At 34.3% G+C, this 14,650-nt stretch overlaps 1 protein-coding gene and 1 long non-coding RNA gene across 4 annotated transcripts in view; one reads left to right on the top strand and one right to left on the bottom strand.

Annotated features, from left to right (window-relative positions):
- The window catches only part of LOC116874482, a 115,890-nt gene that overhangs the window by 57,501 nt on the left and 43,739 nt on the right, over positions 1-14,650 (top strand). The window lies entirely within an intron of this gene.
- Positions 1-14,650, bottom strand: part of PKIA (cAMP-dependent protein kinase inhibitor alpha) — a 94,680-nt gene that overhangs the window by 2,345 nt on the left and 77,685 nt on the right. For 2 of the 3 annotated variants that reach the window (XM_032869152.1, XM_032869150.1), the window contains one exon: positions 3,122-3,299. In XM_032869152.1, the coding sequence (XP_032725043.1) occupies positions 3,122-3,272 (151 nt within the window). In that variant the 5' untranslated portion in view covers positions 3,273-3,299. Of the gene's footprint in view, positions 1-3,121; positions 3,300-10,076; positions 10,122-14,650 lie in introns of those variants that run through there. The other variant, XM_032869151.1, reaches the window with a different exon arrangement.

The following is a 14,650-nucleotide window of genomic DNA, read 5'->3' on the forward strand; positions in this document are numbered from 1 at the left end:
CTAATTCTGGTTCTATGAACTTGGGACAGCATGGCACAAAAGAAAAGAATAATAATTTTTACAATGGTCAGTGATGATTTATGCTAGGAAATCTCAAAGCCAGATCATGACACTTCTAGTTTTACGGGTTGCAGAAATCAGAAGTCATTTTAGACAGAAATCAAAAGTGGGAAGCAAGTTTACCTTTTCACTCCTTTCTTATTTTAAGAAATATTTAAAAATTGCATTTTACATTATTTATAGTACTTGTTGATAACCCATCTGATTTTTTAGAGTTTTAGCAAAATATTTTTGGGTGTTCAATATGTAAACTATATCAATGTTTTTGAGTGTTTGTTACTATAATTCAAATGAACAGAGGTGAGTGGGCTGTTCCATTCTTTGAATGGAAATGTTGAAAGGCAATTTCTCCTTTGCTCTTAACAAGTATACACAAAACATTTCACCAGACACCATACATTAGGGAAATTAAAAGCAGTTCTACATAAATACATATATTTTCTTTTTTTTTTTTTTAAGATTTTATTTACTTATTTGACAGAGATAGATCACAAGTAGGCAGAGAGGCAGGCAGAGAGAGAGGGAAGCAGGCTCCCTGCCGAGCAGAGAGCCCAACCCTGAGATCATGACCTGAGCTGAAGGCAGAGGCTTAACCCACTGAGCCACCCAGGCACCCCAATACATATACTTTCTGTTTCTAAAGGAGTTCTCTGGGTATGACCAGGCATATATATATGTATATATATGTGTGTGTGTACATATATATATATATTACACACACACACACACATATATATATACACAGTTCATAAACTACTTTCGTTATCACAGCAATAAACAGCCTCCCAAGATGTGTAGATGTGTAGATGGCCTGAATCTGAGATATGTAGATTCGCATGCAACAAAAACTTGATCAACAGGAACAGATCTTGGTAATCAAAAGAATGAAGTCAAATTAGGGCAGGTACAAGACAGTAGAATATTTAAGGATGAAACTGACTGCATAAATACAAGATGAGGACTCTGACTCCCATGAGGTTTGGGGCTTTCTAGGTGTCTCGGAACACTTCTCAGCCCTTAGCATAATGCTGCAATTGCAAAGCCATTGCTAAATACATGCTTGTTAACAAATCAAGGTAAACATGGGACAGCAATATTGTGCAGTATAAACTAAAAAGAAGTTGAAACATTCATGAGTTACAGAGGAAGTCTCTCCCACAACTCAGCTATTGATATTTCATTTGTCATTTATATATTTGTCAGTATTGCAGTTACTATTTTTAGTTCTTTGTACTTAGAATAATAAAAAAGTTACTATTGTTTACATTTTGCCTGGCTCTGGACTTTAGGATTAGAAGACAAACAAAAATTTCTAGGAGCCTGGAGAATAGCAATTAAAATCTACAAATGTTTAGAAAAAAAGACATTTGGTAGCATAAAGATATTTTAATTATTCTAAATTGTTTAATAATACCATTAATATAAAATATAAAATAATTTTATTATATTTATTAATAAAAATCAATTTCTTCCATTGTTATATAATAATTTAATATATTCTCTTGTGTAAGACAGGTCCTGATGCTGATGAGTCTCAATTTCAGGGAAGACAAAAGAAGAAGAAATGGAACTGCTCTGTCAATAATATTAGGGGTGTCTAAAATTAATGCAGATTATTTTAAATAGAATATTAATATATAAAGAAAAATATAAATCTTGGGGTGCCTGGGTGGCTCAGTGGGTTAAAGCCTCTGCCTTCGGCTCAGGTCATGATCCCAGGGTCCTGGAATCGAGCCCCGCATCGGGCTCTCTTCTCGGCAGGGAGCCTGCTTCCTCCTCTCTCTCTGCCAGACTCTCTGCCTACTTGTGATCTCTGTCAAATAAATAAACAAAATCTTTAAAAAATATATATAAAAATCTTATAAAAGAAAATTAGCAAACTCTCAAAGACCACAGAAAAAATTGTACTTGCCTCATGCCACCAAATTGCAATAATTTCCTTAACCCCTTCTGAGAGCTGCTTTGATAAGTAACTTCTGGTAATAAATAGTAGGGAAACAACAAAATCTAAAATATACATAAGTCTGTATATTCCAAGGTGGCAATATTAAAGTTTTATTTTCAGTTTGAATTTGAAAAGACCAATATGTGACCTGCTGACCTTTAGCCATTGAATAAAGTACTGTCCCTAGGTATGTTAGGGTAACATTGTTAAACTGTTTCATTAACATACACTCTGACTCAGTTTTCCAGTAACTGGAAAGCTTTGCCATAAAAATTCTAATAGCAAATTAGTACTGAGTGGTTACCATGAGCCAGAAACTGATAAGTGCTTTTCATGTATACAACACTGAGGTTCCTTGATCGTGAACTCCTTTTTTTACTTTTAAAGGTTATTTTTTTAACAAGATTTGTTAGGGAAATACATCCACTTTTAAATCCTGCAAAAGCAATGGATGAAAGAACTACTGGCATTCTTTTATTTTTTTTTTTAATTTAATTTTTTTTTTTTTTTGGCAGCAGCAGTGTCTTTATTTGAGGCGTTGCAGGGAGGGGGCCGGGCAGCGCCCCCATGGCATTCTTTTAAATACTCAAAAGTACTTTGATATTACAATCTTGTTTTACTTTTTCATTGGTACTTGGGTAAGAAGAGTGCAAAGTCCAGTAATAAGACAAATTTTCCTGAGAGACCTTTTTACTGAAGACATTGATGTAACAAACAATTTTACTTCCATTTTCAATAAAATTGGTCCCAGAGACCCTTTCCTTTGAAATGGCCAGTGTTACTGAAGGTAGGAGTTCCAACTTTGTTAAATATTCTATGTAGAAATTTCAGAGCTTTTATAGATTAGAATTTTTTAAAAACCCATGTGCTTTATTGATTGCATTAGTAATAGAAGATTAAGAATTCTGCATTTGAGTGGGAAACCCTATACAGAAAAGTCACTGAAAATGGAGTAGGAGTGATTAAGAAATTAGTCACTGACTTTTTTCTTGCCTTAGACTGTTTGTAACGCTATTAGATTACTTTCAAAGGTGGTTTTTCATGTTTTAATCCTCTTCAGTGAAATGCTACAAATAATCCCACCTTGGAAGAAAGATGTGTTGTCAAACAACTCACCTGTCTTGTTGATATCAAGACCTGCTAATTTCAAGGCTAATTCATTGCTGTTGCCACTTGCAGAGGAAACCAGGATATCATGTATTGCATTTCTTCTACCTGTTCTTCCTGAAGCAATGAAATCTGCATATGTAGTTTCCACATCAGTCATTGCTAACAAATATCCACATAGCAGGGACTACAAAACAAAGAAAAACTAATAGGTAAATATAATGTTGGTCAATGATAACATTTCACAAAGACACTTGTTAAATTACTGGCCTACAATATGAATGTGAAATGATTGTCTTGCTTACATGTCTACAAAGCAAGTAATGCTTTAATCCTTGATCCAAGGTCAGTGAATTTTTTCTGTAAAGGCCTGATAGTAAATAAATTAGGTTTTGAGGGGTATATGGTCTCTAATCCAACTACTCAATTTTGTGGTTGTAGTGCAAAAATAGTCCAAGTAAAATATGTTAAATAAATGTAATAAACTGTGTTTGGAAAAATAGTAATAGGACCAGATTTGGCCTGAATACTGTAACTTGTGGGCACCTAGTTTAGATCATAAAATTCTCCTTCTCTAATACCGTTTTAGTCAGTCTTCAACTGCAGAGAGAAGAACTTGAGATTGGTAGCATACCAAGGTTGTGGGTGGAATGGAGTGGTCCATCCTAGAGATAAGCTGAATGCAAGTACTTTGTCTGCAGAGTCTAAGAACAATAATGAAGTTTACCAAAATTTAGTTTGCTTTTTATTATCACCATATACCAGCAATTCTTATTTAATTTAATTTATTTATTTGAGAGAGAGAGTGTGCAAGCAGGTCTTGGGGGCCGAAGGAGAGGGAGAAGCACAACCCCGCTGAGCCTGGACCCTGACACAGGGGCCGATCCCAGGACCCTGAGATTATAACCTGAGCCAAAGGCAGATGCTTAACCAACCGAGCCACCCAGGCACCCCCCAGCAATTCTAAGCAATGTCAGTGACCAAAGAGCTACTTCCAATCCAGGAGGATGGTTCCCTGTGGTCCTCCTAAGTGATTGCTTGAGAGGAATAACAATCTTTCTTGACTGAATCTTTGAAATAAAATATTCAAGTTTAAAAAAGACTCAATGATGGGTGACTTTGTGGCTCAGTTGGTTAAGTCAGACTCTTGATTTCAGCTCAGATCATGATGTCAGGGTTGTGAGATCAAGTCCTGCGTTGGGGTCCATGCTGGGCATGGATTATGCTTGAGATTTTCTCTCTCCCTCCCGCTATGCTCCCCCTCCAAAAAAGGAGCCCATGAAAATGAGTCTTCCAAAAAAATATTTTCAAGGTAAAATAGGATATATGTATTAAAAAAAAACCACCAAATACAAATCTTTTTTTTCTATGTTTAAATTTATGTCCTTCCCTAAAAGTCAAAAGAAGGATGTATAGCAAGATAAGAAAAAAAATACATTTATTGTTGCATTAATTTATTTGAACAGAACTTTAAAATAATTTCCTCCTATTCCTAAATATTCCAATCACATTTTATTGTAGTTTAAGATTAAAAACAGATCAATAATCAAGAGAAGGTATCTTTTCAAAATGTAAGAAATATGGGAGAAGCAAAAATGGTGGAACCCATACATCATCATGGGCATGCACATTTGCACTCTGAAATAACTTGGTAACTTGATTTACACTGCAATTTAGTATGGCAGTCAGTAGCACATTCTTTTAGGCTGAGTTCCCCTAATGCATACTGATGAGGGAGCTATTAATTCAATCTAGAGGAAACTTTTATATTTTCTCTTCTTTAAGAGGAAGATGAAACAGGAATGAGGGGGTAATACCATAATACACTTTTGAAATAGAAAATATATCTATACTATATGCTTACTGTGACTATATTATAGATAACATTGGTTTTCACTCATTCAACTATATCTACCATTGTTTTTTAAGGGAATATGGTAATGGCTATTATTTTATTTAAAACTTCAAAATGCTCTTCAGAAGATCCTGAGTTTAGTCATAGAGTGACTTTTGGAAAATCACTTGAACTTCCTAGTCTTCCATTTTCTAATAAGTAAGGGGACAGCTGAAAGGCATGATGAGTAATGCTACTTAAAGTGAAGATGTAAAAACAATGATCATTTAAAACTATCTCATTTCTAAAATTCTGAATTCGGAGATTCCTTTCGTGGCTATAACCACCTATTCTTTTTTCTATCTCTTCTTAATGACTCTGTTCTTCGCACTGGTTATATTTTTAGTTCTTTTAACCCTTTTTTAGCTTCCTCCAGGTTCAGTCTGGATCAACTGCCAACCAATTTCTTGTAACTTTTTTTGGCATCAAGAAGTCTCTTTGACTTACTGTCACCTTGATCTTCCTAAACCTCACCTAGGAAAACAGCATCGTGCACTCTGATCTCATTAACTGGGTAGCTGAGTGTTACCAGAAAAAGTCACAAAATTGTGCCAATTGGCTCAACTAGAAATTTTTGACTCTATTATTAGTATCCACTGAGTTGTTCAGAAATTCTTTTTTTCACCTCTGGTTGACTTTTCCTTATGCTTTTCTCTGTGGGAAGAATTCCAAATGCTTTCCAGGCCATACAACCAGATAACACTGCCTTAAGAGATGACTTTACATCTTCCTTCTCTGAGAAGATACAGGACATCTGCTGCATATTCTCTTAAATTTCTTCCTCTCTCAAACACATTTCTCTGTAAAATACTTTCTTTCCTAGACGAACTAGCTTCTTTCTTTCAAGGCATGCTATTGATTCTATTTCCTGCTGCCTCCTGTAGGACTTTGCTCCTTCCATTATTTGTTTTCCTCAATAATTTGAGTCTTCTTTCTCCTCTGCATTTCTCCTGTAAGCCTGTAAGCATGTTCAAGTCCTCTTACTAAAAAAGCAAAACCAGAAAACAACAACAAAAAAACAATCATTTAACCAAATATTCTTTATTCAACTTTCATACATCTTTGCACCATCTTTTTCCTTTATTAAATTTCTCAGAAAGGTTCAGCTACTTTTATTTTCTCACTTTCTTTGAACAACCCTTTAAAAAGTCTGTATTCCTTTGGCTTTTATGTAGTATGTTTTATGGAGATTACTTTCTAGAGATCACTAAAATGATTTGTATTAACATTAAGTGACTGCTTAATTATTACATTTCTTGTAAGTGCCCATCCTGGTTTGGTCTCTCTACAATACAAGACATTTACAGTTACATTCTCCTCGAAAATCTCTCCTAGCACATACTGCAAGCTATAGAGGCAAGAATATTACAGGTAGTTTTATAGGTATTATTATAGCTATCTGTATTCGAATCTAGACTTTCCATTTAGTTGTTATGCTATATCTAATATTTCTGTACTCACTGTTTCATCTATAAATTGTGATAAATATACTTAGCACTCAAGGTAGCTATGAGAATTCATTTGGATTATGTATCCAAAGAGCCTAATAAATGTTAAGCATATGGTGGGTGCTGATAAAAAAACAGCAACAACAATAACAACAACAACAACAACAACAACAACAACAAAACACCACAACTGTCACTTTACTATCCTGGTTCTATCCTATTTGACTTTTGTGTTCTTCACAGATTTCTCTTCCTGGGGACATTTTGTAGGAATTTAAGATCAGTCCTTGACCCTTTTTTCTTTCTTTCCTAACTTGTAAAAACTCATCTAATCCATGGCTTCTAATTCCTCACAATGGATAATGCAAAAGTATGCATCTTCTCTTTAGACTGTTTCCCCAGGCTCCTCACACACAAGGGCAACTGCCTGCTAAATATTTTCACCTGGTTTTGCTTAAGCATTTCAAACTCAATAAAACAAAATAAGATGACAACAGAACACTGAATAAACTGGCCTTACTAATACACTGTGTTGGAGCATACTTTCGCCTATTTCTCTCACTTGATAGCAATGTCTAATCATTTGCCAGGTATGTTGATTTGCATTGGATGTCCCTCATATTTACTGCCTGTAAAACACAAGAAAAGCTCTTCCCAGGATTATTGCTGAGTTTTTCCATAATCTGGAAAGAACCCTCTTTTGTTGCTTTAACTTCAATCACCAGTTCTCATACTTGGTATGTTGCAGAATAATGTATAATATTTTTCCAGAGCTGCTCTGCGGCACTACTGCTCAAGTCTGTGATTCTACCTGGAATGCCTTCCTCTGACAAACTTGCTTGTTGAAATGGGTTTAGCCCTCAGAATTCAGCCAAATGCCACCTTGTCTTTGTCTTCTTTTCCCTGTCTTTTCAGCTGGCAATCCCATATGGGCCTTGATTTGTGCCTGTCATAGAGGGCACTTAAATTCTAACTAGCATTATAGTGACCTCTCCTTCTAGACTGAACATAAGCTCTGACAAGACAGGAACTACATTTCAATGTTTTAGTTACATACAAATCCTAGTAGAGTCCTTTGCATACAGTCAGTGCAAAATAAAAGTATGTTGAATAAAACTAAAAAATGAAGAAAAAATAGACGACGTCCTTCATCAGTAGCCACAGAGAAGTTCCCTCTTCCCTGATTATACTCAATTACCAAATCCTAAAAATCCAGAAAGTTGGTGAAGAAGCTGAGGACTAGACAGTTCTATGATTTGCCCATCTTCACACAGTTAATTGTCTGGAATGAAGGTCTACAAAGTTTCACTTCATTTTTCTACTTTACCAGGTTGCCTGTCTGCGAGTGAGTTACAAGTCTGAATAAGGGTTTTGACCTTGGAGTAATTTATTGTTTTTCATTATCTATTCTACCACCATTAACCAATACAGTATCTAATTTCTATGCTATTTTGGCAATTTAGAATTGGACATGCATATCAACCTAATATTATCTCATAAAAGTGTAAGGAAAGGTGGAGTTACAGGAGTAAGTTTGTCTTATAATCACTGTTACTGTTTCTCACTCTCAGTCCCTTTATGGCTTTTTAAATCACAAGCTATTTTTTTTTTTTTAAAGCACAACTGCTATCATTTCTCATCTGATAGCAATGCTATGGAGTAGGCAAAAATATCCTTATTTTCAGATGAAGAAAATAAGTCTCAGAGATACTAAGTGACTGCTAAATAGTACACAGAACTATGACTTAACCCAGGTTCTATAGGTTTTGCATAGAAAACACTGTATTTTGCAATAGAAGTTCTTCTTTTTTTTTTGCCATTATCATTTTTCTACATAGACTGTCATAATAATACATGTGACTATGGGGGTTTAATATCTAATTCACTGTGCTTTTAATAGTTTTAAGGAGATTTGAAATATCAAGAATGAGAGATAAAAGTGGTGACATTTCCCATGAGAAGATGTGAATTAAAAGAATGTGTGCTGTGTTATGATTTTTGTCTCTGGGAGTGTTAAAAGATCCTGGCAGTAATTCTACTTTTAAACAGGGGAGCCAACAACTTAATTTGAATTTTCACTTAGTGTTCTCTTAAGTAACAAGTACGTGGAATAAGAAACAAGGTCTTGATAGATGTAAACGTATATTGTGTTCACCTTTAAAATGTATATATATGGGGCGCCTGGGTGGCTCAGTGGGTTAAGCCGCTGCCTTCGGCTCAGGTCATGATCTCAGGGTCCTGGGAGGGAGTCCCACATGGGGCTCTCTGCTCAGCAGGGAGCCTGCTTCCCTCTCTCTCTCTCGCTCTCTCTCTCTCTGCCTGCCTCTCTGTCTACTTGTGATCTCTGTCAAATAAATAAATAAAATATTTTAAAATGTATATATATGGCTTTCAATTGGCTTGAAAGACACTAATGGCACTTGTGAAAAGAGCTTATCCCTATAAACTTCTCTCTTTAAGTACTTATAAAACACAGTTACTAGATTGATGTGCTGAGTTTGGAGCATTCAATTATGGTCCATTATAATTATTATAATAATAATCATAAAAGTAGTATTTCATTTTTATTACATTTTTCCATCTGGACAATAGACTTAAAAAAATACCTGACAAATAGCACACATGTAAATACATGAATGAGGAAGAATACAATTACATTTTTAAACAAAATATATAGATGCTTTGAACTCTCTTTTTTCCCCTCTCTTTCCATGATTATAGTGCTTTTAGCGAATTCTCATTAGGTACTGAAAAACAGTTATTTTTACACGTATGGCAGCTATGTTATTTTTTCTTTCAGGTAAACGTTTAGACACAGGTCTTTAGTGATATGACTGCCAGAGACCGGAAATATCTTTTACACCAAATACACCGTTGTATAATGACTTTGTAATTTTGCTTAGCTATTCTGGGGATGCTATTGCTAAATGATTATGTCTAATAGATAACAAAAAAATTATAAAAGTTAAAAATCTAATGTAAGCAGCTGGTAGAGGTTTAATAGAATAGCAATTAGCATGCATTCTGGCCTTATAAAAATAATCAGAATAAAACCTGCAAAATTTACCAAAAGTAGACTCCACTGAAGTTTCCTATTTATGTTGCTATAATTAGAATTTTGTAGATAAAGCAAAATGGTAGTACTGGATATCAACAAGATAAAACGGTATATTTTTGGAATTCAGTTATAGAAAACAACTAATTTATACTAATATTCATAGTCTGATTAGAGAGAAAGAAACACATTTTATTATTTAAGTACTATACCATTTAAAGTTATACTAAATTTTAAACCATAAATCTCCAAATAATGGTAACTAAAAAGCCAATCAAAATTCATGATTAAGGAACAAACTTGCTCTTTCTTTTCTCCCTTCTTAAAAAAAATCTTACTTTCTCACTCTTTAACAAAAGAAACAGTATATTGGTATTCTAAAAATTCTTCATTTGTATAATGGATTTCTAAACTGAGATTCATGTTGGTCTTTCCCTTGTTTATGCTCTTTACTTTTTAAAATATCATATATACAAATTATTTGAGAGACTAAACCAAAAGATTTTACCCATGTAGTTTTCACAGATTTAGATAGATTGTAAGAGGCTAGGAAAAGTATGTACTTACGTCTCCTATATTAAATAAATTGAAGCATTCCACATAGATGCGTATCTTAAAAGAAGCTGGGCCTATGAAGCTGCTAAAATTATTTTTATAGTGACATTGAGTCATGAGCCAAATGGTGACTAGATAACATGCTAATTTTACTCCTGTAAATGGGGACACATGAAATGAGACTCACAGACTTGGAAGAAAGAATGGAGAGAATGCCATCAGCAGGCACTGAAGTCTTCTCTCTAGTATGAATGGTAGGGTTTCCTTTAGTTTAAAAGAGAAGGAAAATTCTTCCTGTCCCATATTACAAATGCAGTTATCTAACTTCTCAATTGTTACTTTATGAGATCATGTGAAGTGTGTTAAAAGCTTCTGAGTAGTTTACTATGTGCTTAGGGCTTGATGTACATTAACATTTCTGGAGCATTTTGGTCTCAAATATCCATTACATTCTCAAAAATTATTGAAAACACTAGTGAGTTTTTGTTTATGTAGTTAGAGCTGCTAATATTTATCATATGAGAAATTAAAACTGAAAAATTTTTATATATTTATTCATCTACTTAAAATATAAATAAACCCATTACATGTTTCCATAAATAATATATCTTTAATGAAATGAAATATGTTTTCCAAAGCCAAAAAAAAAAAAAAATAGTGACAAGAATGGCCTTGTTTTACATTTTGCAATTCTCTGGCTTAATTTTGTAAATGTCTGGCTTTATAAAGGACATCTGGTTTCTCGTATCTGCTTCTGCATTCAATCTGTCTCAATATGTTGTTTTAGTTGAAGTATGTGAGGAAAATCTGGACTTACACAGTTTTTTTTTTTTTTAGTTGGAAATGTGAGGAGAATTTTAATAGCCTTTTCAGATGATTGTGGATTTTTTTTTTTTTTTACAATGTGGAATCATACAACCATATCAATATGCTTTCCATACTGTTTCATTAAAATCTGTTGTCTACCTTGCACTTTAAATGGATCTTATGCTTATGCATATATATATATGTATATATGTACATACATATAATATATACTTTTAATATCAAGCATTGGTCATTTGGAAGACACTGGGTCGCTGGGTTATGCAAAAATTCCAAATGGTACTGTATTATACAATATCACATTTGTTAGTAACACCACCTATCACAGCAGGAAAGTCTTTAAGGATTGGGAAACTGACAAGTTCACAGGGGCAGATAGTAAGTTTTCAAAATTGTAATTTTTGTTTGAAAGCTCAGATTTCATCATTGCCAACAGATGCAGTTGGATTTTGCTTCCCTTGAATGGACAAGCTCATTTTGTTCATTTTCAATGAAAATCTCTGCCAAATATCCAAGTTTGAAAAACTACAGTTTGCCTGTCAGTTATTCTTTCAAGTAAAAATGGTGACTTAAGAAAAAGTGGCTAGTTCAGCTCTCAACCCCAGTAGTCACCGAAGTACTTTACTTGAGACAACCATCCACTTTGGTACCTGGCAGAGATGCTTCTTGTGACTTCCCAGTTCATCACAAAGATGTTAAACAGATGTGTTCTGAGGGGACAAGACTTGACATAACATTTTTTACTGCTTCATCAAGTATATCTGTAGGTAAATCTAGCATTTTAAAAATATTAACTGTGAGTGTGTGATGGTAAAAAATACCAGGGTTACAGTAGAGTTTTGTGTTGCTGACTTGATTAGTGCTGAGGGGCCAGCAGTTTTTCCCACCATGCTTCTGTACCATTCATGCAGTGCCAACCAAGTAAAAAGGCAAATATCATCAGTATTATTATGAAAATTATTTTGAATTTGTGAATCCAATGAGAGTATCTCAGAGAACTGACTGAGAGGGTTTGGGTGACCTGCAGGAGTCCAGGGACAAAATTTTGAAAATAGTTGTATTCATAGTAGTAGGAAACTGTCTCATCAACACTATAGATTATAGAAGAAAACTCTTTGGTAAAGAATTTAACTAAGCAAAAAAAAATTTTTTTAACTAAGCAAATTTTTTAAAAAGATTTTATTTATTTGACAGACAGAGATCTCAAGTAGGCAGAGAGGCAGGCAGAGAGAAAGGGGGGAGCAGGCTCTCCGCTGAGCAGAGAGCCTGGTTTGGGGCTCAATCCCAGGACCCTGAGATCATGACCTGAGCCGAAGGCAGAGGTCCAACCCACTGAGCCACCCTGGCACACCTACCTAAGCAAATTTTTGATTCCTAAAATAATCTGGAAATATCAGCTCCTCTATTTCCAGGCTAAGTACTATACATCTTTTTCTCTTTCCTTTTCCTGTTATAATTTCTTCTTGTTTATGTAATTCAGGTTTAAGAATCTAATAACTTGTTTCCAAAAAACAACCCCTTAATCTCACAGATCAGAGGGCTTCACACTAAGTGTGGAGACGAACACAGTTCTAGAACTCGAAGCTACCTCAATTCCCTTTTTCCTTGAATTGAGCTGTATTCTAGTGACACTTTGGAGTGAATGACAAAGAAAAAATAAAAACCACAATCCTATTAACAGCCACAACTTAAAAAAATTCTATAAAAACTTCCTCTGTTAAGGCATATTTACAATTCCTGCACAATATGCTCAGTATTACATAGTATAACAAGAACAGTTATTGCACTTCTGAAGAGTTTGGGTAGTGTCCCATCAAAAGCATTCTTTCAAAAAGCAATCTCATACACTGAGTTATATCACACAGAGAGATGTTAATTTTTATTAACTAGGTAAAGTCAAATGCTTTTTTATTCTGAATCCAAGTGATTGACATTTCTATCACAAAAACATTGCTAGAATGAATCCTGCCAAATATGAGAAAAAAACAGAATGTCTTTGATGGTTTTCACAATAAGATTTTGACTAATATTATTAGACATGGTATCCCATTGGCCTTAGTTGAAGGAAGTTCTTCACTTTCTCCCTGATTTTCAGTGTATATTAAAAATTCTCAGGGGGCACCTGGGTGGCTCAGTGGGTTAAGCCTCTGCCTTCGGCTCGGGTCATGATCTCAGGGTCCTGGGATCGAGCCCCGCATCGGGTTCTCTGCTTGGCGGTGAGCCTGCTTCCCCCTCTATCTGCCTGCCTCTCTGCCTACTTGTGCTCTCTCTCTCTCTCTGTCAAATAAATTAAAAAAAAAAAAATTCTCAGGTTCAGTTCAGTATTTGATACTAATGATTATTCTTCTCAATCTTTTCTCTATCAATTCATCTCTGATTCCAATGATGTGATAGTTTTGACCCTTATGTCTTCATTCAAGGTCTTATATACAGATATCTACTAAGATATATAATATCTATCCCTATCTATCTATTTATCTGAATATACATAGATATACATTTTTTTTATGGAAACATTTTCACATTGGTTTCATAAACTCATAATCTACTTATTTTTATCATTACTTAAATTCTCTGAAACTTCTTTTAGCTTAGATTCAAATCTTTTTTTCTCCTTTCCACAATGCCTAACAAATCAAAACTTTGTAATGAGAAATCTAAGCCTAATCTAAGCCTAAAAATGTTACAAAGTCAGAAGTACAGGCTGTATTCCTTTAGAAAATAATTTCACTGTCTAATGTGACCTCAAAGTGACCTCAAAGCTACTATAAATCCCTTTGTTCCTTTCTAGCTGACCTCTTTACCATCTCTAACAACACCAATTTATTTTTTGTGCTTCTTCAATCTTATTTATATTTCAAATTCTTTCAAATTCTTATTCTCCCCAGAAAATCTTGCCTAATGAATTTATGAAGAACACCATCCTACATAATTTTCAATTCCTCTTTCTTTAGCCTCACATTGATGTCTGTTTCTTTATTAAAGAGTTCTTTTGCCCAACATTAATACCTGACTGTTGCTTTTGATTCTATCTTCTGTCCCATTATTGTTCCTTCATTTCTGCCCTCTGCTTCTCCCTATTTCTCCAATGCCTATAAAATTGCTTACATTTTCCCCGTTAAAGATATATTTCATCTTTTAACTCTGTATGTTCTTAAAGACATCTGTTTTACTTTCATTTACCCCCAAAACTTAGAGGAAAAGAGGTAGGTACTAATTTTTCCTGCTTCCCTCTATTTTTATTTTCTTTGCAATTTGACTTAAATATTTACTAATTTAATAGAATTGCTTTCTCAAAGAAAAACCATTACAGATTAATCACAAAATTCAAGGTTTTTTACAATAATCACATATATAAAATTGTATACAGCATTTTACATTGCTATTTCTTTTCTTGACGTTTTTCTCCTTTAGCTACCAAAGTTACTGCTCTTGATTTCCCTGTAATCTTTTCTTGTATTTATTCTTGTTCTTTCCTCCACTTACCTCTTAAATAATATTTACTCTTTTTGTTATTCTTTATGTTCTGTTTGATAATCTTTTACCCCCATAGTCTTAACTGCACCCGTACATAGATGACTATCAAATCTATAATTTGAGGGGCCTGATAATTTTCTGAAGTATAGACTGATAAATTCTTTTTTTTCTAAGATTTTACTTATTTATTTGACAGAGAGAGAGAGCAGAGGGCAAGGGAGAAGCAGGCTCCCCACTCAGCAGAGAGCCCGATATGGGGCTCAATCCCAGGACCCTGGGATCAT

The sequence above is a fragment of the Lontra canadensis genome, unplaced genomic scaffold (genome assembly GCF_010015895.1).
Source record: "Lontra canadensis isolate GAN:19392208 unplaced genomic scaffold, GSC_riverotter_1.0 scaffold37, whole genome shotgun sequence".
NCBI lineage: Eukaryota > Metazoa > Chordata > Mammalia > Carnivora > Mustelidae > Lontra > Lontra canadensis.